The sequence below is a fragment of the Anomalospiza imberbis genome, chromosome 2 (genome assembly GCF_031753505.1).
Source record: "Anomalospiza imberbis isolate Cuckoo-Finch-1a 21T00152 chromosome 2, ASM3175350v1, whole genome shotgun sequence".
Classification (NCBI taxonomy): Eukaryota; Metazoa; Chordata; class Aves; order Passeriformes; family Viduidae; genus Anomalospiza; species Anomalospiza imberbis.
Window position 1 is genome coordinate 81,500,500 of NC_089682.1, and position 20,679 is coordinate 81,521,178.

Below are 20,679 nucleotides of genomic sequence, written 5' to 3' on the forward strand. Positions count from 1 at the left end.
AAGAAACCTGCAACAGTGAGCTCTTCTTCCTCTCTGAATTTTAAGAGAGATAGTATTAAAATGCAAACTACATCCAGAGCTATTTGAATTAAGAAAAAACAAAAAAATTCTATTGTTTAAAATATTAATAGTTTTGACATGTAGTTGCTTCTCCAGGATATCCTTTCCCAAGGAAGTACTCGGTTGTGTTGCAGGTTTCAGAGAACTATAACCGTAGAGCCACACTAGTTTTGACTCAAATGACAAAATTTTTGTTTACATCCAGAAAATGCAGAAGTATCTCTATGTACTTCAGATATAGTCTCCCTTGAAGAGTGCTTCATTTACTCTTTTTAAGGATACTGCATAATTTTATGGTTTAAAGAGATGAGACAGCAAACTAAATTGCAGCCTGGAAACAAACCTTAGCTTATTGATATGGACTTAAGAAAAATATTAAGTTTATTAAAAGATGACTAGACTACAGTTTGTATGTATGTGAATAGCAAAAGAGCAGGGTTTGGCTGAGATTCTTTCCTTTAGAAAAACAACCACTGTCACCAGAAAGCACTGAAAAAACCAACCAAACAAAAATCCATCAAAACAAAATGAACAAAACCAACTATCTCAAGAAAAAGCAACAAAAAAAAAAAAAAAAAAGAAAGAAAAAGACCTAAATATATACAAACAAAAAAGCTGAAATGAACACATTCATCACATGCTGTGAGATGGAACGTCCTGTGGAGATGTGTGTCTCCTTCAGTGGTATTGGGAAATCAGGTACAAAATTAATTGTCTTAAACTATGATGGGTGAATCTGAGGCCTCATTATTTGGCTGGGCTAAGGCACTACAGGAACCAAAACCTGAAAGCTGAACACAGAAAATGTGAAACTGAAAGAGGAAACTGGTAGTTAGGAAATACTAGAGATCAGTGTGCAAAATGCATAATTTTGGATACAAGAGATTTTGGAAGGCACGGTTTTTCTGAACAGCACAGTCTAGATTGACTACAAGCTATTTAAGCAATGGCATCAAAATATTGATCTTCATCCATGCTCATGAACTTTTGTTTATGGACATGGCTTGACCTGTACTGCTTGCAGATGAAGGGTTTGTTCAGCACAGGCATAATCCAGCCATATGAGTCTATACTGAAAATAATAATGTTGCTTTTAGAAGTGATAGTCATCATCTCAAACACCATAATTCTCAGGGTTAATGGCTTCTTCAAACAAGTGCTTTGGGATGCTGAGTCACATAAACATCTTCCTAAGTAAACAACTATGTCAGAGGTTGAGGGCATTAGAGGTTCTTCCTCTTCCCACTGAGTGTTTTCTGGAGAGAAGCTAGTCACTAAAAATTTTCAATTGCCTTTACTACAGAAACTAGCTCTTGCCCTTCTCAAATTGTGCCTCTTTCTTTCAGCTCTATTAAAAGACAGGTTAATGACAAAATCCACTTTGGCATGTCAAGGTCTATGTGTCAGCTATGCATTTGTTCTTATTATCCTTTAGCCTCAGGATACTGTGAAAGCTGAATAGATACTGACCACCTGCTATTTTGGAAGGCCAGACAGAAAAAATACTAATGTCTCCTCTGGGCCTGGCACAGCACAGAAGAGACTCCTGCTCCTCCTCAGCATTGTAGCATTTATTTCTTAGGAGGTAATGTATAAAGATAATAGTTTTTATATTAGTTTCTCATTTCTTGATGGTAAAACAGTGGGAAAATTAACTGGAGGATTTTTTTCTTTTAATATTTAAACGTGAATCTTGCTTACAGAAATTAGTCTGACTTATCTATAAGAAATACCAGTCTAGACAACCTCCCAGACTGAATAATTTCTTTGCAATAATCTTAGATTTTGGCTTTTTTGATGTATTTGAAATATTTACCCAGCCAAGGAAAACACACTTCACAGTGAAGGCTGGTGGTGAGCACTACTATGCTACCATGGAGGAAATCCCAAAAAGCAGTTCACCTGTGGAATGCAGGTCCTTCTGACAGGTGCCTGACAAATAAGTGTAGACAGGCTTTTCAGTCATGCACGCTTGTTTTTCTATGTGAAAAGCAGATGCACACATGCCTTCTGCTTCCCACAGTACTCTACCAAGGTACATCCAGAGGAAAAGCCACTGAATTATTGTTCTTCAGAATATCAGGCACAACCAACTAGTGTATTACAAATTCAACACTGTGTAGTAAATTATATAGGATCAATGGGGTCAAAAGTCTTGACATTTACATTGGTCTAAAGAAACCCACATGTTTGGGAAAAATGGAAGATACACATTTAGCTTAAGGAGAAGCTCTGGGAGAAGTAATGGTATCAAAAACCCACCAAAGTTTCAGAAATTTTTGTGCAGGTACCTGTCTATGTGATGACAATTTTAATGAATATATCAAACCTAAATTCTTGCAGCCGAGACTACTGAGTCCCTCCTTCTATAATTTTATTTTAGACAAATATACTTGCCGTGACCTGGTCCAACTTGTGTTGATTCTTAAAATAAGAAAAAGGGGAAAGACCACAGCACACTGGGAGAAATTACCATCTAGCAGGGTAGACAGGCAAAGTTAGGGAGCACCTAGGATACTAGGATCCTTGCATACTAAGATCACAGGAAGGAAGAATCACATTTAAGGATGACATGGCCAACACAAAGTAGGCTTTCAATAATCCCAGACCAAAATATTTATTTTAAACTATGAGGATAGAGAGGTAAGTTGGGTTTTTTTATATATTTTTAAATGCTAGGGAATTTTCTTATTCTCTCTGATATAAGATATTTGGTTTGAATTAGAGTGACAAAGTCTTGCATCCAAAAAATACTCTGTGTGCATATTTTAATGAAAATAATCGCTTGAAAATGCTGATCATCAATATTTGCAATAGGTGCATCTGTCAAAATAAGCATACTGCAGGTATCTAAGGTTAGTAATAACACTACAGAAATTATATTATGCCTCAATTCCCTACATGAAAAATAATTCTTGTAGCAAAGGGATTATTTTTAAAAGTAGATTAGCAAATTAAAAAAAAGACACAAGAACTAGGACAATTTCTGGTCTGGAGAAAATAGATATTAAAAAGAAAATCAATATATATGTTTCAGGGCACTGCATAATCATAGGAAGGAATCCTTGATTTCTTTTGTTTTTTTCTCATTGTAATCTATCAGATGGTGACACTGGATTTTCAAACTCTACTGTTTGCCTGCATTGTCAACTGCTCTTGCTAAGCACTGGAGGAGCTGGACCATCTGCCTGTTTTGGTAGGTCAATAATTCATGACAGAACTCCGCTGTATCCTGCCTCAGGAACACCTGGCAGAACCACAGCGGTCAAAATACTTTTCACTGTATTTTCTTTAGTAATACATTTACCCAGGACCCACGGTAATATCATCCACTCGACGATGGTTGGAGGGGGTCCCTGCATGCTGAGGTCTGACCTGTCGATGTGCTGAGAGGCAAGCAACAGCAGGAACAGAAAAGTCAAGTACGATGCAGTATGGCAGATAAATTTGATAAATGGCTTTCTGATGAACAGCCCCAATGGGCTTTTGGGTGCTATCAGGTAGCACACAGAGAAGACTGGGAAAAGGAGTCCTATCACAACACATGTCAACATCTTCACTGCCCAGTGTCGCCTCCGCCATCCGGGGAACTCGTCGTACCAGCGGGATGCGAGCAGCTGCTGGCAGTTGGGCTGAGCAACAAACTACAGAGAGAAGAAAGGAAGAGAGTTAGTTTTGCTACCTCTGTAAAGTTTTTTCATTCTATGTATCTTTAATAGACAGAAATTAAAAACATTAAAATAAATTCACAGCCTGTGCAAGCCCACTCATACTGATTGTACCAGTAAGACAAGGCTGGGTCAGCCCGCCTTTCTTTCAATGCCAAAAGTATAGTGCACAGAAACAAGCATTTACTTTTCACAATAAAGCTTCACCTCTGCATTGGTTGAGTACACAAGGAGACAACAGACGGCTAAACACATGGACTTCAAAACCTGACTTGAAACTGGAAAGCAAGTTCACAGATACTTCTTATTTAATCAGCAATGTCTGTGGAGAATTCACAGAACATGAGGTAGAAACCAAGGAGCACAACTGAGGTCTGCAAACAATGAAACTGAATTCCACAGCCATGAACAAACTGTTCTCAGTATGTTCCCTGCTAATTCTCTGAAAATCAGTTTTACATGCTTTAACACTGACAAAACTCTTACAGATGCATTACAAAATGTTTACACAATGTGAACTAAGCACTAGCATTCCCCAGTGTTTCACCAACCCTTGTCAGGATACACACCTATCCTGCGTGATACTTTATGATCTATCTGTTACCACGATGAAATTTTATTTTTTGGAATATGATCCTTAAAACTGAATTTCACCAAAACACCCCAAAACAAAGTAAATATGTAATATTTTTCAGATAACTTGTCAGCATCGAATATGAGAGAAAGGGGGGAATCTTCTGGCAGCATCTCACTTAAGCAGCCCAGCTATCAAAATCTTGCCATGCAAACCCAGTACACTCACACACTTATGAGTCTATTACATACACACAGTGGATTAAACTGTTAGCTGAATATTTAGTAAAGCTATACAAAAACTTTTTTTTCTTATTACAAATTTTTTTTTTTTTTTTCACTAAATAATTTCAGATTTCAATTCGAATAAAATGCACCTATTTTGGGGTCTTACATTGTCTTGATAATACTTATAACCACCAAGTTCCTTTGGGGATGAAAAACAGTAACTTCTCAAACTGTTTCTAAAATCGCTAGGATTACTACTGGTAAAAAATGTTCTTTAGATTGGAATGAAATGAGAGTCAGCATGCACCTTTCTATATATGTCTGGATCTTGTCAGAATTGATTACCTCAGCCAAATTCAAACCTGGTGTACATTAATGAAATGTCAGAGTCTTTAGCAGAGACAAATTTGCCTACCAGACAACAGCAGTAAAGCTGCCTCTGACTGTTGTGAAAGATAAGAAAATTTACTCCTACTGTAAGGATCTTGAAAATAGCCTTAAAGAAGAGCAACAGAATGTACTCCTCCTTTAGGAAAATGCATTCTCAAAGTTTCAGGTTGTTTCTTTCAAGGTAAAAATGTCTGGAATAATACTGTATGTGGTCAAAGCAGTTTCAAAGTTATGCTTTTGCCAAGTTTATTTTCTATAAAACATTTTTTCAACTTAATTAGCTCGAGTAGATACAAATAGGTGCTTTGCTTGACTAGTGAAAAAGTGTGAGTCATTCCTCAATAAAATATTTTTCTCTTTTTGCCCCAGAGAGTAACAGGTCCATGTTTGCTTCCTCCTCTTCATAATATCTTCCCATTACTAAAGAATGGGAAGATATTATGAAAGAAATTACAAATCCTCTCACTTAAAGTAATCAGTGCCTAAGTCTTGCCTGTGTCCCTTGTCTAAACATCCTTGGCCACCCTTACAGTGTTGGGGAGCTATGTGAAGGAACAGCTGCCAGGGGCTAGCAAAGCCTGGTGACAGATGTAGGGTCTTTAGCTGAGCATGGCTAAAAGGGAATTAATTTTCCTGTTTGCAATGTAGAGAAAATTAATTTAAAAATTAAGTAAAAGGCAGGAGTTTTTCCAATGTCCAAATACTGGGCTGCCTTGGGACTGGGCAGACCAGAACTGATGCAGAGAAACCTCATGTTATGGGGAGATCCTTGCTGAATGCACCATCTGAAGGATGCTCCACAATGGGGTGGACACTGCATTGCTTAATTCTAATCTTTAAACAGATTAATATGCAAAACTGTCAGTGTTAATAGAGGAAGCATTTCTGAGCAGGCTTAAAAAAATGCCTCGTCTTCTAATAAACATATTTTATGGTGTTGGGACTGTGTAGCTAAGGTACAATGTGTCAAGGATGGTGTTCTAAAGCACAGTAAATTTTTTAGTAAGTGCAGAAAAATTTCAAATCCCAGACACTGAAGAGACATTTTTTAAAGTAATAATTTCATAAGAAATCAGCAATAACTTTTCTTCAAAATATGAGCATGGCAAGAGAATTCTAGCACTGGTTGAATCCTCTAAATACAGAAGAAAAGTTGCATAGACTATGAATTTAGTATGGCTGGAGTCAGAGGAAACAGCCTTGGTAACATGCCTTAAATTACTTGCTTGACACAAAATACATAACAACTAATGGTATGGTATGGAGCAAGCATATAAAATACTATATCTGCATTTAAAGAGCAGTATGCATAGGGAAGCAGTTCTAGTGCCACAGGCAAAGGTCTATAACAGAAAACACAACACAGTGTGTTTATCTACAGATGATATAATGCATTTCTGAAAGGTCTAAATATTCATGCTGGTGTGTTTTAACAACACATTGGCAAGGTTGGTTAGCAATGTCCTGAAACAACAAAAATATCTGGCTCTTCACTGAAGACTTTTCTTTATTGTTCTGAGCTTCCTTTGCCATATATATATATATATATATATATATATATATATAATATTAACTACGAACCAATCCAAAGTATTTTTTGGATATTTGGAAAATTATCTTAAGTCTCTTGCTGAAATTTCTTTTAAAGTTTAATTTATCAATGAACTTTATGACGTTATCAAAAATGTCCAAACTAATTCTCACAGATTGGACTACTTTCATTTTTGTGGTCAAGAGATTGTCTTCATATGCTGTGAAATACAGTCAGTATTTATTACATTAGCTAAAAAATGAAGGAAAGTTTTGAACAGGTAAAAGTTATACCCTGATGGAAGAAAAGTGTGCCCAGTGGTGAGCACTATAGTCTTGTTCTTCAGCTGCACAGGAAAGGTGAATTTGTCCCTTCTGATCCTAGTGGAGGACCAGAGGAAATGAGAGGAAGGCGCTGTTTTCATGCTTCATAAGTAAATATTTTAGAGCAGACAAGAACTGGGGGCAGGGAAACCTTCCTGGGACTTACAGTGGAAATGCTGCCCATGTAGCCTGTCTCACAGACATTACTCATAGGTAACATACAGTTAAATAGATCAAATTATTTATTCTGTGATTAATATATTTTATTACTGATTTAAAATTCTTATTATACTGTTAATTTATCCACTGAAAAGCCCTTCTCTACATAAAAAATAAGGAAAAGGTCTTAATGACAAAATTCTCTGGTTAATTCACATCTATAATATAACCATTAGAAACTTTTCTATCAGAAAGGATGAGTAAAAGTGGATGGAAGAAAGACATACTCCAGCATGAACAATTCCTGTATAAATGGATGGCATTGCATATAAAGTGATCACATATTAATGCTAAGTAGACATGTAAGTCCCCTGATGAACTTGGAGATAAAAAAAAAAAATTAAAAACTATTTTACACAAGTATTTTGTGACTAGCAGAAATAGAAATACTCTGTGACATTAATTTGCCAGTTCTGCATTGCCTATGCCAAAATATTTTCACTGTAGTATAATTTTCTTCCTTAATTGGAGAGATTGGAGGTATTCTTTTACTATTCCTGAGTATCTTTTGTACTGTCAGTATTATGTTATTTGACTTTGATATTGTTTCCACATAATTAGCAATCAGCAAGTTTATATTTTTACATTATGATGGCTTCCAGCAGTTTGTAATTGCACAAGGGATTTTGCTACATGATTATTCCCGATTTCACATCTTTAGCTCCTTCATAGAGTCTGCCCATATGAAAGTGTTCTGGTATTCATTCTCTTAGTTGTCATGCTGGGAATTGGCTCTTCCCTGAGACCGTTGAAAAACAGAAATTCACAGAACCAACAAAAATAATCCAGTATAGAAAAGAACACAGCCTGATTCTAGTGTTATCCAAGCATATACATAAAACAGAATTTAATTTTCACTTCTGATTAAATCTGGTTTTGCTAGAATACCTCTCTCAGTCAATGAAATTATGAAGAAATAACACAACTGACACTATTAACTATATATGGTCTTTAAAGAAAGAATAATTTTATATATAATGCATCATTAGAATAAGTTGTTAGCTCTTTAGCATACCGCAATGTTACCTTCAAGTATTTACTTCACTGTATTATGGAATACAAAAAGATATAAAAAACCTGCACTTGTAACAAGGTGCTGAATTTTACATTTATAAAAGCAGTCTAACAAAATCTGAGGTCCAAATTAAATTCTCATTCTGACATCAATAGATTGTTGAGTATGTTATATAATAAAGGATGTAATTTGTCATCTAGAAATGAAAGCTGTCAAAGAAAATTTGTTTCCTTTCTGACATATACAAGGGAGTTGTGCTGTAGCACAAAGAACTATCTCTGATAGCTTTCTCTAACAGATTAATGACATTAATGACTTTTTTTGAGGAAGGAACAGCTGAAAACATTTATCATAGACTTTCTTATTAATACTTTTTTGAAGTCATAGCCAGATTCTCTGTTGTGCTGTGCTGTAGTGCCATTACAGACACACTGGTAGGAAAGATTTGCTCTGAGGACTGCTGCTTTATCACACACTTCCCAACGATTGTGCTCCCATTTGACAAGACCGCAGCTCAGTTGCTTTTTCTTTTTCTAGAATACTTTACTTTTCATATTTTACAAATTTTCACAGATATTTAAATGAAAAATTAACTCTTCTATTTAGTTTAACTTTAAATTCACATGTCAGTATTTTCTATCTATTGTTTGTGAAAAGCATGGGCACTAATGACAGATTCAAGTCCTAATCTCACTAACAAGACTCCTAAATTTGGTAGATTGTTTCTCCCTTTAGAGATGTCACTGCATATTCTTTTCTATATCTTCCCCCAAAGGCTGTAATTGAGAATTTCAGCACTTACTCTGTGAGTACTGGTTCATTAAGAAAAACAACATTTAATTGCAATTTAAATGCTTTAATACTATTGACTAGATCAGCTCTACATTTTCCTTTCCAAAAGCTAGGGACCATGTTCTGATTCCTTTGGGTACAGTTACACTGAGTGTTTTCTGCCTCAGGCCAGAAACCCTGATTCCTGCACCAAATCCTATTCTCAGGTCCATCCCATCTAAATGTTGTGCCAGCTGGAGCAGACCATCTCAATAATCGTGATTTGTGCTGGATGCAAACCACTGGTCAACTTTTACTCAGCTCTGTCTGCAGCTGTGTCCTTAAGGGGACCAATGAGCTCACTTGGTGTCATGGTTTAACCCCCAGCAACCCAATACCACAGAGCTGCTCACTCACCACCCCATTCCTCTCAGTGGGGTGGGGGAGAAAACTGGAAAAAAAAATAAAAAACATGGGTTGAAATAAGAACGGACAGTTGAACAACTGAACTAAAGCAATATAAAACAACAGCAACAATAATGATGATAAAGAAAAAGAGAGTGAGGAATAAAACCCAAGAGAGACAGGTGATGCACAGTGCAGTGGCTCACCACAGCTGATTGCTGCCCAGCCCATCCCCGAGCAGAGATTGGTCCCATCTAACCAGCCTCCCCCAGTTTATATACTGGGCATGACATTCTAAGGTATGGAATATCTTTTGGGCCAGTTTGGGTCACCTGTCCTGGCCATGCTCCCTCCCAGCTTCTCGTGCACCTGGCCACAGGTAGAGCATGGGACACTGAGATGTCCTTGGCTTAGGGTGAGCACTGCTCAGCAACAACCAAAACATCAGCGTGTCATTAACATTATGGTCATACTAAACCCAAAACACAGCACTGTACCAACTGCTAAGAAGAATATTAACTCTATTCCAGCCAAAACTAGGACACTTGGGATCAGAGCACCAGACGACACCACCTTATGAATGATCAGGGCAACCTGAGTCACATCAGATCTCTGTAGCAGAGAAAATTCACAGCACAGATGTCTTTGTCATAAAATCTGGAGTTTACATTCCTCTCACCAAGAATAGAATACAATTCCAGGGGTTTTTATTTTAGTTATTCTATTTTGTAACTTCAAATATGAGGAGGAAGGAAACAAAAGGAAAATAGAAGGTAAAAACTGAAATGCTTTGTTAGAAGCATTAATGACATTGCAGCTTTGAGCATTTAAATTTTCTCATTTGCTACATCAACACAAGCAGAAGCTCGTAGTTTGATTAATTATTCCTTCTCAGTAAAATGAATCAGTAGAGAAAAAAACTATTAAATATCTATTAAATAAGCTAAGACTTATCTATAATTGCAGTGATTCTGATTAATTGCTTAGAAAAGGCAATGGCAACTGAAACTAGAATGCAGTTGTTAGGAACCAGCTGTGCATGAATAGCTTTGTTAGACATCCCAGTGGTAAAGGAAAATGAATCAGTTATAGGGCTTTGGGATGATTGTGTAAAATAGCTAAAAACTTCATAATTGTGATGTCGGTATAATACTTCTAGCTCCCACTCTGTGCAAATGTTAGAACCACCATAATTCAAGACATTTTTGGTAGGGAAAAACAATTACAGAAGCCCTGTAAGTATCTGAAGAGAAAATAAAATGTGAACTTACTTCTGTTATACTGGATCCCTTTTCTTGCACACCTAGCTGGTGTATTTCCATGCATTGCAAGCAAATAATAAAACTGATATTGCTATGTAAAGTCCTGCATTTGGGACAGACTAACCCTGTGCAACAGTGCAAGCTAGAATTCATGGGCTAGGCAGTAACTTTGCAGAAAACGCCTGGGGACACCAGTAAGCAAGAAGATAAATATGTCTGGGCATGTATTTGCTTAAGTCTCTATCATTTCAATCCTATTACTCCCAAGGCACTCTTCATATACCTCTGACACCAAGTTTACTGTCTGTACCAATAACTTGTTTCTAAAAAGTACACTACCTCACAAGAGAATAGAAATAGTGGCTGATCATTCTCTCAGTATTTATTCTAACATTGAATAAATTGAGACTATAAACACATTTTATTTATCATCTCAGAAGTTCAAGTTCATTTTACAAGACCAAAATCAATATATATTTTTAAAAACTTCCTATACCAACACAGGGAATGTAAAAAGAAGGAAAAACACACCTCTGGACCTGTGAGCAATTAAAGCTCCTTTCCAGCCCAAATCATTCTATGACTCTACTTTTCTTACATTCAAGTTGGTTTTATGTTCTTTATTGGCAAGGCCTCCAAGCATCAGCTGGCCAGCAAGAAGGGGTTAGAATCCAAGTCAGTTACAGTTCCACTACATAACAGAACCAGTGAGTTCCCTCACATCCAGAACATTCTACCACTTTGTCTACTTCTGAAGCTGCCATATTTCCAGAAGGAAAAGTTACAAATTAATAAACCAACCTTTAAAAATTCATGAGGGAGCTGCAAATATGTTGAAAGCAACTGAAGCACAGAATACAGTGAGAGTTTAATTGGAGAAAAAATAGCTAAGAAAAGCTTTGAGTGAGGGATGGGTAGTAAAACAACTAGAACAGCTAGATTCTTCCTCTGAGAATTGCCTGCTCATGTGAGAATTTCTATTGGCATCACTGGAGACCTCCCTGTTCCTCATTTGCTCAGCTTATTGCTCAGCAGAGGCCAAAACAAGGTAGAGTCATTCTTAGTTCCACTTTCCTTTGTTGACTGTCCTTTCAGAGTGGAGCAGAGTATGGAGTTATTTGAAAGAAACCTGAACACAAAAATTTTAATTACTTATTTTCTTCATTTTCAGGATCTTTGACTATTTCTGTGAAGAGAAACCTTGGATCAGTGATATTTTGTTGCACTATTAAATGTTTTCTGTAAAAACAATCGTAATTGCCTCCCATTAGCGCCAGGCAAATTTAGATATTACTCTGTTAGCTTAGCTTTATGAGGTGCCATCCTGCATCCTCATGTGAAAAATATGTGGGTATTAAGCATAACTGTTCTTGATGCCATGCTTATACTGTTCTAGCCAAGAGATAAGAGAGTTGAACTCCAAGGTTTCCCAGTTTCTTTAGAAGTGATTGTTTGTGAAGCTTGTGTGGAACTGAAGAGGCCAAAGTTCCCCAAAATCAGTGGGAATCCAGTTCCTGGAAAGCATAACACTCATTTGAAGGCTGACTGAACACAAAATTAGAGGGATAAGGGAAAAATACAAACACAGACTGATTTCAAAAGCATTCAAACTAAATAAAGCAACAAATGGCATATTTTTCTGCTGAAAGTTCTCTATTAATATGCAGATCTGGCTTTGCAGTTTCACAAATACTTAGGAACAGAATGTATATAGTCACTTAATCTGCTTTTCTTTCTCTTCAAATACTTTAATTATTTTTATCTTTAGGTTCCTGTTGTTTAACTTGGCTGTGTTTTTATCTAAGAATGTTGAAGGCTGAGAAATCAGATTAATCACCTAGTTCCTGCACAAAGACTAAACTCAGATAATAAGTCTTTGGCAAGGATGCTCAGTGAACGTTATTCTAAGACCATTTTCAGGAGAAATGCATGTGAGTCTCTAAGAGATGAATCAGTTTTATCAGTCAAGTGCAGCCATGTGCAACTTCTGCAGTTTAAACACAAAATATTAATCTTGGAAAGTGTTTCAGGGGAGTATAATTGCTTGCTCCAAAGTCTTGCTTTCTAAAAGCTCTTTTACACCTAACAGTAGGTTGTGGTTGAAGAAAATTACCTTCTCTTGGGAACAGACCTAAGAAATACTGTGCTTTCACGTAATGGGAAGATACCTACTACGGCCATTAATGAAAATCTGTGTATCCAGCATCTGCCACCCTGGATAAATAAATACAGCCTTGGATAGTTCTTTCCTCTTATGCAGCTCTGCAATTTGTGGCAAAACATTAGAGTTTGGTATCTCAAATAAAAACCCAGATTTACTCTCACTGTTGTAAAGATGTCTGAACACTGCTGGTTTCTTTCATGGTGAAGAACCAGAGGGAGGAAGGAATCCATAAGGAGCACATTTTAACTGAGAATTACATAAGCATCACTTTTAAGGATGTTTAGGCCTCATCTATCCCTGAAAAAATCAGGGACAGAGTCTGAGAATTTGACCCCAGTCATCCCTACTACCTATTGTCTCTTGCCTGGGTCCATTTTTTATTTCTCCAGACAAGTCTATTCAAGGCAAATCTGCAAGTTTTTGAAGTCTGAATACAAATCCCTTAGCATCACTCAGTCGTCCCATCAGGCTATGGTCTGCTTGCCTTTAGCAGTACAGACAACCTTTCAAAGACTAGTTCCTTGCTCAATATTTTATTGACTTACATGATACGTTTCGGTGTTAGACTGGTGTTTCTAAATCTTATTGCATGCTTCTAGTAACTGGATAACTCAGGGGATGTTTTTGTTTGGCCAGATTCCATAACATTCTCTTATGGAGATAGGGCATAATACATCAGTTTGTACTACCAGGTAAAGCAAAATATTTTCTTTTAAATTTTGGAATAAAAATACTATTTATTAAAAGCAATAGGTGGAAGAAGCATATGTGGAAGGATATAAACAAAGTTTTTTTCAGTCCCTGAAGGTTTGAGGCTACATTCTTCCTTGACAAATCAAAGGCAATTTGTTCACTGTCAGAGAAATTAACTTCATAGGCTGTTGTTGCCTGTATGACATACATGCCCTGGCCTCTGCTCCAGCAAGTCATAAAGGGTACATTTCTAAGACAGAGCTGCTCTTTAATCCTTGTGAAAGATACTAGTACTCTGAAGAAATATTTTCTTTTGCTTTTTTTTTCATTCTTCTGTGATGTTTCCCAATCATATGCATGAAAGCATGATTCTTTAAACCAAAATTTATTTGAGAGTCAGTGATACATTACAATTAAGAATAAAGAAACTTATTGTATAATAAAACATAAGTGAATACATAGAGGAAAAAGCCCAAGTAAACATACAAAAACCACTGAAGCTCCTACGTGACATGCAATTTAAATTTAAATTTAGATCACGTGTACCTTTATCATCCTATATATAACATCCAGGCTTTAACAAAATCAGCTGGGTTGAAGACTTCTGCTGAGGTCCACAGAGGCCATTCTGGCCACAGAGGCCATGCTGGCCCCTTCTGCTGTGGTCCACAGAGGCCATTCTGGCCTCCACAGAGGCCATTCTTGAGCTAGGAACATCCTGAGCTAATGTTATTGTCAGCCATCTTTTTCTCCACAAAATCCAGCCTGCATCTGTAAAGGTCTCATACTAATACCATCAAACACGGTAGTCAGGATGCAAAACATCTGCACCACACAACTCTTTTAAATTTACACCCAAAATACCTACTTGCTGAAGTTGCAGTGGTAAGACTCCAGTTTCTCTTTATTACTTACTACTGCCCAGTCTGTGCCAGTTAGTACCAGCCCTGACAGAATCCATAGCTCTCCCAAATCCAGCCTCTATCAACACAAAAATAATGGTAATTTCTTCAGCATCCAAATGCTTCAGTGGGAGGTTGAGAGGAATGGCAGCCAAAAACCTCCATACTTCATAACTAAACTGTATAGTCCACTAAATTGTATTGTAATTGTGCAGGGAAACAGCTGCAGCACTCTCTAAGATTTAACTGCGAGCTCCTTTATTACTTCATTCTAGAACTTCAAAGATAATCCAACATCAGTGTTTTTCTCTGGGGAATTTTAGAAACTCTGACAAGGGCTCTGATACACAAACCCCTTAATTCTCTAACCTTGACAGCTCACAAAGGTAAAAACTCACCTCCTCTTTGGAAAAAGAAGACTTGATGGTAGATGTATTATCACTACTGCTTGGGAAAAATGTTTTTCTTTCTCTGAAGTACTGAGCTTGCTAAGCTTGTTACAAAACCCAGCTTTTCCATGGAAACTGAGGGAGGATAGAAGCCAAAAGACCCAAGGCTGAGAGAATAATATTTATGTTTTTATTGGCAGAGTATTTATATTTGCAGTGTTACAATGGGTCAATTTACATTGATTGCATTTGTGAAGGAAGGGAACTTCTTTTCCTTAATTTTCTTTTTGAAAATTATAGGATAATAATTTTCACCTAAATGTTTTGAAGTGAATGATCATATCTGTTGAAAATTTGGCCTATGGAGAATAGTATAAATTTGCTAAATAGTTAATTTTTTAATTATGTTGTTGGTTTCACTACTTTTTTTTCTAATATAAGTATTTGTGTTTTGTTCCTGTGAAAAGAATATCTGCAAACTGAACACAATGTCATTCTATCTTCTGGTGTAATAAATAATTTTATAGTGATCCACACTTTTCCTTCCTAAATCACTTGAAAAATTATATTGCTTGATTACTTGAAACTCATTGAGCTATGTGGGAAGTTAATTATCCCTGGAGTACTGCTGCAATATTAATAAGAACAAAAATACTGTTTCCGAACCCTTAAAATCTATTTAGGGTTTTTCTTTATGCTTTCAGCAGAGATGCCAGGTTATATACTGGCAAACACATATGAGAAAGACTAAGGTGGACAGATTCCTTAACACCACAGGAGCAGAGAGGCAAGTGTGTGCGCCATCCTCTGTACACTTGATGACGGAGACTTCCCAGCACACCGGCTATAGTGCGTATGTCTTGTCAGCTCCTGACATCAGATCACAGAAAACCCAGTCTGGAAGGGACCTCAGCGGGGAGTGAATTCCTTCTTTTGCTTTGCATGCATGGGTGGCTTCTGCTTTATTTATTAAACTGCCTTTATCTTAACCAATGAGTTTTCTCAGTTTTACTCTTCTGATTCTTTCTTTCATGCCACTGGGGGAGAGTGAGCAAACAATTGTGTAGTGCTTACTTGTCAGATGGGGTGAAACCACAGCAGGTATGTTTACTCCAGCTGAAAGTCGCACTAGAAAAGCAAGACAGCCTCAAACCAATACAGCCTTAAGTATTGATAAGGTCTTGTTTGACCATCACTCATACACTGTAATTTGCAGATCATACCTGGAAAGATCATTCTGAAAAGAAAATGTGCTCCTCTTGCTAGGCTACTTTTGCCAAGGTTTAGCACAGAATAAAGGGTTTTTCATAGCCAGGTTAGGAAGACATAACCTTAATTTACTATGAAAATGATTATTTCTCCTCATTTAAGTGTTATTATGCTATTACCTTTAATGTGATTTGGCTAATACATTTTTATTGAGAATAGGGCCACATGCAGGGAAAGAAAGTATTTTTTTACTGTATATAAAAGCTTTATCCTTTATTTCAGGATTTTGACTGATTTTGAATAAATTCACTAGAGGTTTCAGCTTTGGAAACAATAATGAAGAAGTGTCTCAACACAAGTGCAGTCTTGCAGGTTGTCATAGCCCTAACAGTTCTGTCTTGCAAAACTTTCCATCTGATCTTCAGAATCCTTATGTAAAATTGAGGATTTTTCCCTCAGACCAAAACTCTGAAAAGCAGCTTTGCATTATGCTTACTTTTCCAGGCAGCCCCTTAGATCACACAATGCACTGGAAGGGATTCCAGTAAACAGGTTCACCATTTCATCTTAAGGGGCTCTTCTGGGTCTCAGAGAAACAGAATATCAAGACTTAAAAAATAGTCACTGTTAGTTACCTTCCAGAAATTGTATGCTATTCTTTTTAGCCTGTATAACACATCTAGTTGTCCCTTGTCACCTTTGCAATAATTGTAAGCAACATAGGTAGTGACAAAAATTATTTTGTTCTTGGATGGCCTGAGTTGCCTGGAAATGTCTGTCTCTTCCCATCAATGATGAAGGAACCCAAGGGTGGGCTGCTGACATAGGTACTATAGTTAAAAACCTGAGGTTACGTAGAATGAGTCAGGAACTCACAGCACAAGCACACTATAGGAATGGCTATTTCTAGTTTCTTTCTGTGTGCTATTAAGAAGGCAGAAACAAACACTTGAACTAATTTTATTAATAATGTGCCGAACATTTTTTACATGATGTTACACTTTCAGCTTGTCTTAATGTCAAATGCCATGTAACCAAGTCATGTCTTTCTGTGAACCTTAACAGGGTTGCTAATAAAGCCTTTAAGGTCAGCTATTTAGACCAACCTCTAATTTAAACAACTGCATTACCCTGATAATTAAACATTATTGTCTTTTATGCTCAGCAGGCAGAGAAAAACATATCCTCTTCATCCACCTAAAAAACCTAACAAGTCTGACCTTATACTTGGCCAACACAGCATAGGCATGTTGCACTTTGCAGACTTTCAGCAACTTCTGCTTTCTGAAGATCTGCATTGGTCTTTCTCTCCTACAGATGTTAAAGACCCTCACATTTATCCAATACTACTCAGGAATGAAGCACACTCAAAGAATAGAAGCCATTATTTGATGTAATAATGTAATAACATGGCAAATGATGTTCAACTCTGGATTTCTTTCTTCTCCTATTAATATGTATTCACCTTGGCTTTTCCCTGTTCTTCCAAATATTCTGCAAAATCCTTTCTTATCAAGTCCTTTCTAGTTTGCAAGTGCTCACTGACAAGTGAGACTATTTTCTCCATAATAAAAGAGTTTTCATTTTCTTGAAAACTTTTCTTAAAATGTCTTATTTCTGTAAAATGAGATCTCAAGAACCAACATATTTCAACACTGAAGAATATAATCCATTATTTATAGAAGAAAGACAAGTGTCTCTGCAAGGAGGACTTGTTGATACTTTTGCGTAAACATTTTCCTTCCTCTTTGAAAAATGCCCTAGAAGTTCAAATGCCAGCACTCAAAATTGAATCCTACATGACTTTCAAAATGCAAGTTCCACTTTGTCAAACCACTGCCATATTGAACATCTCTCCTAAATTTTCTATTTTAGTTCCTGGAGCTGGAAAGTTTAGAAAGTAATATTCTCTAGTCAACTGAATATATATAGATCTGATCTCTTTGGAGGCACGAGAGTGAGTTCATCTAACAAACATTTGTTTTTCTCATGAACCTTTTGTTTGACAATGTATGCACATATTGATGGAGGCAGTGGATGAAGACACCCTTTGCTATTTTATCTTCATAGCTAAGGCTTACGCTAAATCAAGGAAGGGGTAAGGAAGGAAGTGAAGATTTCTCTGCAGACATCTGGTGGGACAAAGAGAAGACAGATTAAAAGAACGAGCAGACAGGCCTAAAACAAGTTTGCTTTGGCTGTCCTGTTTTGTTGTTCAATAAACACTCAATGGAGAGAGACAGGCAATAGAAAAAATGTCACTACAACAGCATGTAGAAGCTTCAGTGTCAGCATGTTCAAATGTGCTTCAGTCACTCTTATTTTAGGCCAGTTAAATATAGCACAGGAATGGATCAGTTAGTTTTTGGACAGAAAGACAGAACACTTTATGACATGATCCTAAATCTACCCCAGGTTTGTAGGGAAGCTTGTAGATGCATTAGCAGGGACTCCTTCAAACCAACTTCTGCTGCTGCCAGTCTCAAGAGAAGGGTTGTGCACTGCTGGTTAGGGGTTTGCACTTCTGGTTTTTCCTGTTTGAGGCATATATCCCAGCAATATTTCTTAAAATGAAAATGCAGAAAAGGAATTTAAATGAGAGATTTCCATTGTACTTCATTAACAGAAAGTTTCCTCTTTGAGTTAATTACTTCCATCAAGTGTTTGAAATAAAAAGTTGCTGATCTTAATTCATGAATAGTTTAACTAGAACTGTGATGAGAGGGTTGCAACCTGTGTGTAGCATATAGCATTTAAAAGTTATTGATGCCTTCTGAGACATAATTAACTACTTGCTGAAATTAAGTTCCCCTTACGTGGGCTTTGTGCCTCCAGAATTCAAAATCTCTGTTACCACAGGGTAGAAACTGCAGTTGATGCAGTAAATTGTCTAACTTGCTTCTATATTTTCAATGCCTAGTGGAGTAATTCTTCTAAATGAAGCACACTGTTTCCTTATCCAGCCACAGAAGCAGAGAGAGATGTCTCTGGAATGAACTTAGACGGCTTATCTTGAACAGACAGGATCTCCCTCTGTGCATACCTCTGTCTATTGACTGTATAAGGAATTTGTTCACATATTCTAGGAAAATTGTTTCACCACAACTAAATGCTGTGTGGTAAGCAGATATGCCCTGTGATTTAGGAATGAGGGAAGGCTGTTGATATTGGCCACCTGGACTTTAGTAAAGCCTTTGACACCATTTCCCACAGTGTTCCTTCTGGAGAAACTAAAAAGTCATGGCCTGGATGGGAATACTCTTCATGTCTTAAAGAACTGTTCGGATAAATGGGCCCAGAGAATGGTGATGAATTGAATTACATCCAGTTGGTAACTGGTCACTAGCGGTGACCCCAGTGCTCAGTGTTGGGGCCAGTCCTGTTTAATATGTGTATCAATTATCTGGATGAGGGTATTAACTGCACCCTCAGTCAGTTTGCACAAGACATCAAGCTGGGAAAGACTGTTGTCCTGCTGGAGAATAGGAAGGTTCTGCAGGGGGATCTGTAAAGGCTAGATCAATGGGTTGAAGCTAACAGCATGTGGCTCAGGAAGGCCAAGTGCCAGGTCTTGCACATGTGTCATAACAACCCCAGGCAGCACTACAGGCTGGGGGCAGAGTGGCTGGGAAGCTGCCCAGTGGAAAAGGACCTTGGGGTGCTGTTCAGCAGCAGCTGAACACAAGCCACGTGAGTGCCCAGGTGGCCAAGAAGGCCCAGGGCTGTGATTGACCCACCCTGTACTCAGCACTGATGAGGCCTTGAATTCTGTGCTCAGTTTTGAGCCCCTTACTGCAAGAAGGACATTGAGGTTCTGAAGCATGTACAGAGAAGGGAAACTGAGCAGGAGAAGGGTGTGGAACACAAGTCTCATGAGGAGTGGCTGAGGGAACTGGGGTTGTTTAGCCCGGAGAGTAGGAGGTTGTGGTGAGGTGGAGGTCAGTCTCTTCTTCTAAGTAATGAGTGATAGAATGATAGGAAATTACCTCAAATTGCACTGGGGAGGTTTAGATTGGATGTTGGAAGAAATTTCTTCACCAAAAGGCTTGTCAAGAACTGGAACAGGATGTTCAGGGAAATGGTTGAGTCACTATCCCTGGAAGTATTCAAAAGACATGTATATGTGACACTGAGGGACACGGTTTAGTGGTGGACTCAGCAGTGCTGGGTTAATCGTTGGAATTAAATTTTTTTTTCCAAATGAAATGATTCTATAACCAACTAGAAGAAGGCTTTGCATGTGTAGCAGTTAATCTACTCACCTAATTCATACTATTTAACAATCTGTGGACTTCTTATCTATAAACATGGAGACTTTTACATGATTTACAAAGCAAACATATGACCTAGTTTAGAGTACCTGACTCTAGCATGGAAAAATGTTTGTCAAATTTTTTGAGTACTATAGCTGAGTGTCTGCAGAAATGGGTCTTCTGGAGACATGGACCCAAACGTGTATATATCACTCCTCTCAGTTATGCATTTCATAGACTAAACATGTCTTCCTTTGTGTCAAAAATGTCCAAATATTATCAGAGTCTGGTTTTTGTGAGGTTTTGTTATTTTTTACATGAAGACATCTGAGTGCACCTTTGCAGCCTTTTGACAAATACTCATATACACAGTGACTTGCTACACATGGCCACTGTGTTTCTGCTTACGTTTCAGGTGTGGGATAATTTTAAAGACAGAACAAGCCTTAAAATGTTGTTTTTCTGAAGTCATTCCAGCTTACAGAGTCAGTAATTAACGTTTTTGCATCTGAAAGACTTTTAATGAGAAATTTATTATAATTAAACATTAAAGACATTATTAAGAACATAGCAACTTTTAGTTTCAGAAATTTAAAATTGTTTTCTCTAGGAATTGCTAAAATA

At 37.3% G+C, this 20,679-nt stretch overlaps 1 protein-coding gene across 4 annotated transcripts in view; it reads right to left on the minus strand.

Annotated features, from left to right (window-relative positions):
* TRPC4 (transient receptor potential cation channel subfamily C member 4) overlaps window positions 1-20,679 on the minus strand; it is a 129,250-nt gene that overhangs the window by 33,520 nt on the left and 75,051 nt on the right. For 3 of the 4 annotated variants that reach the window (XM_068182062.1, XM_068182060.1, XM_068182061.1), the window contains one exon: window positions 3,368-3,704. In XM_068182062.1, coding sequence (XP_068038163.1) covers window positions 3,368-3,704 — 337 coding nt within the window. Of the gene's footprint in view, window positions 1-3,367; window positions 3,705-20,679 lie in introns of those variants that run through there. The other variant, XM_068182063.1, reaches the window with a different exon arrangement.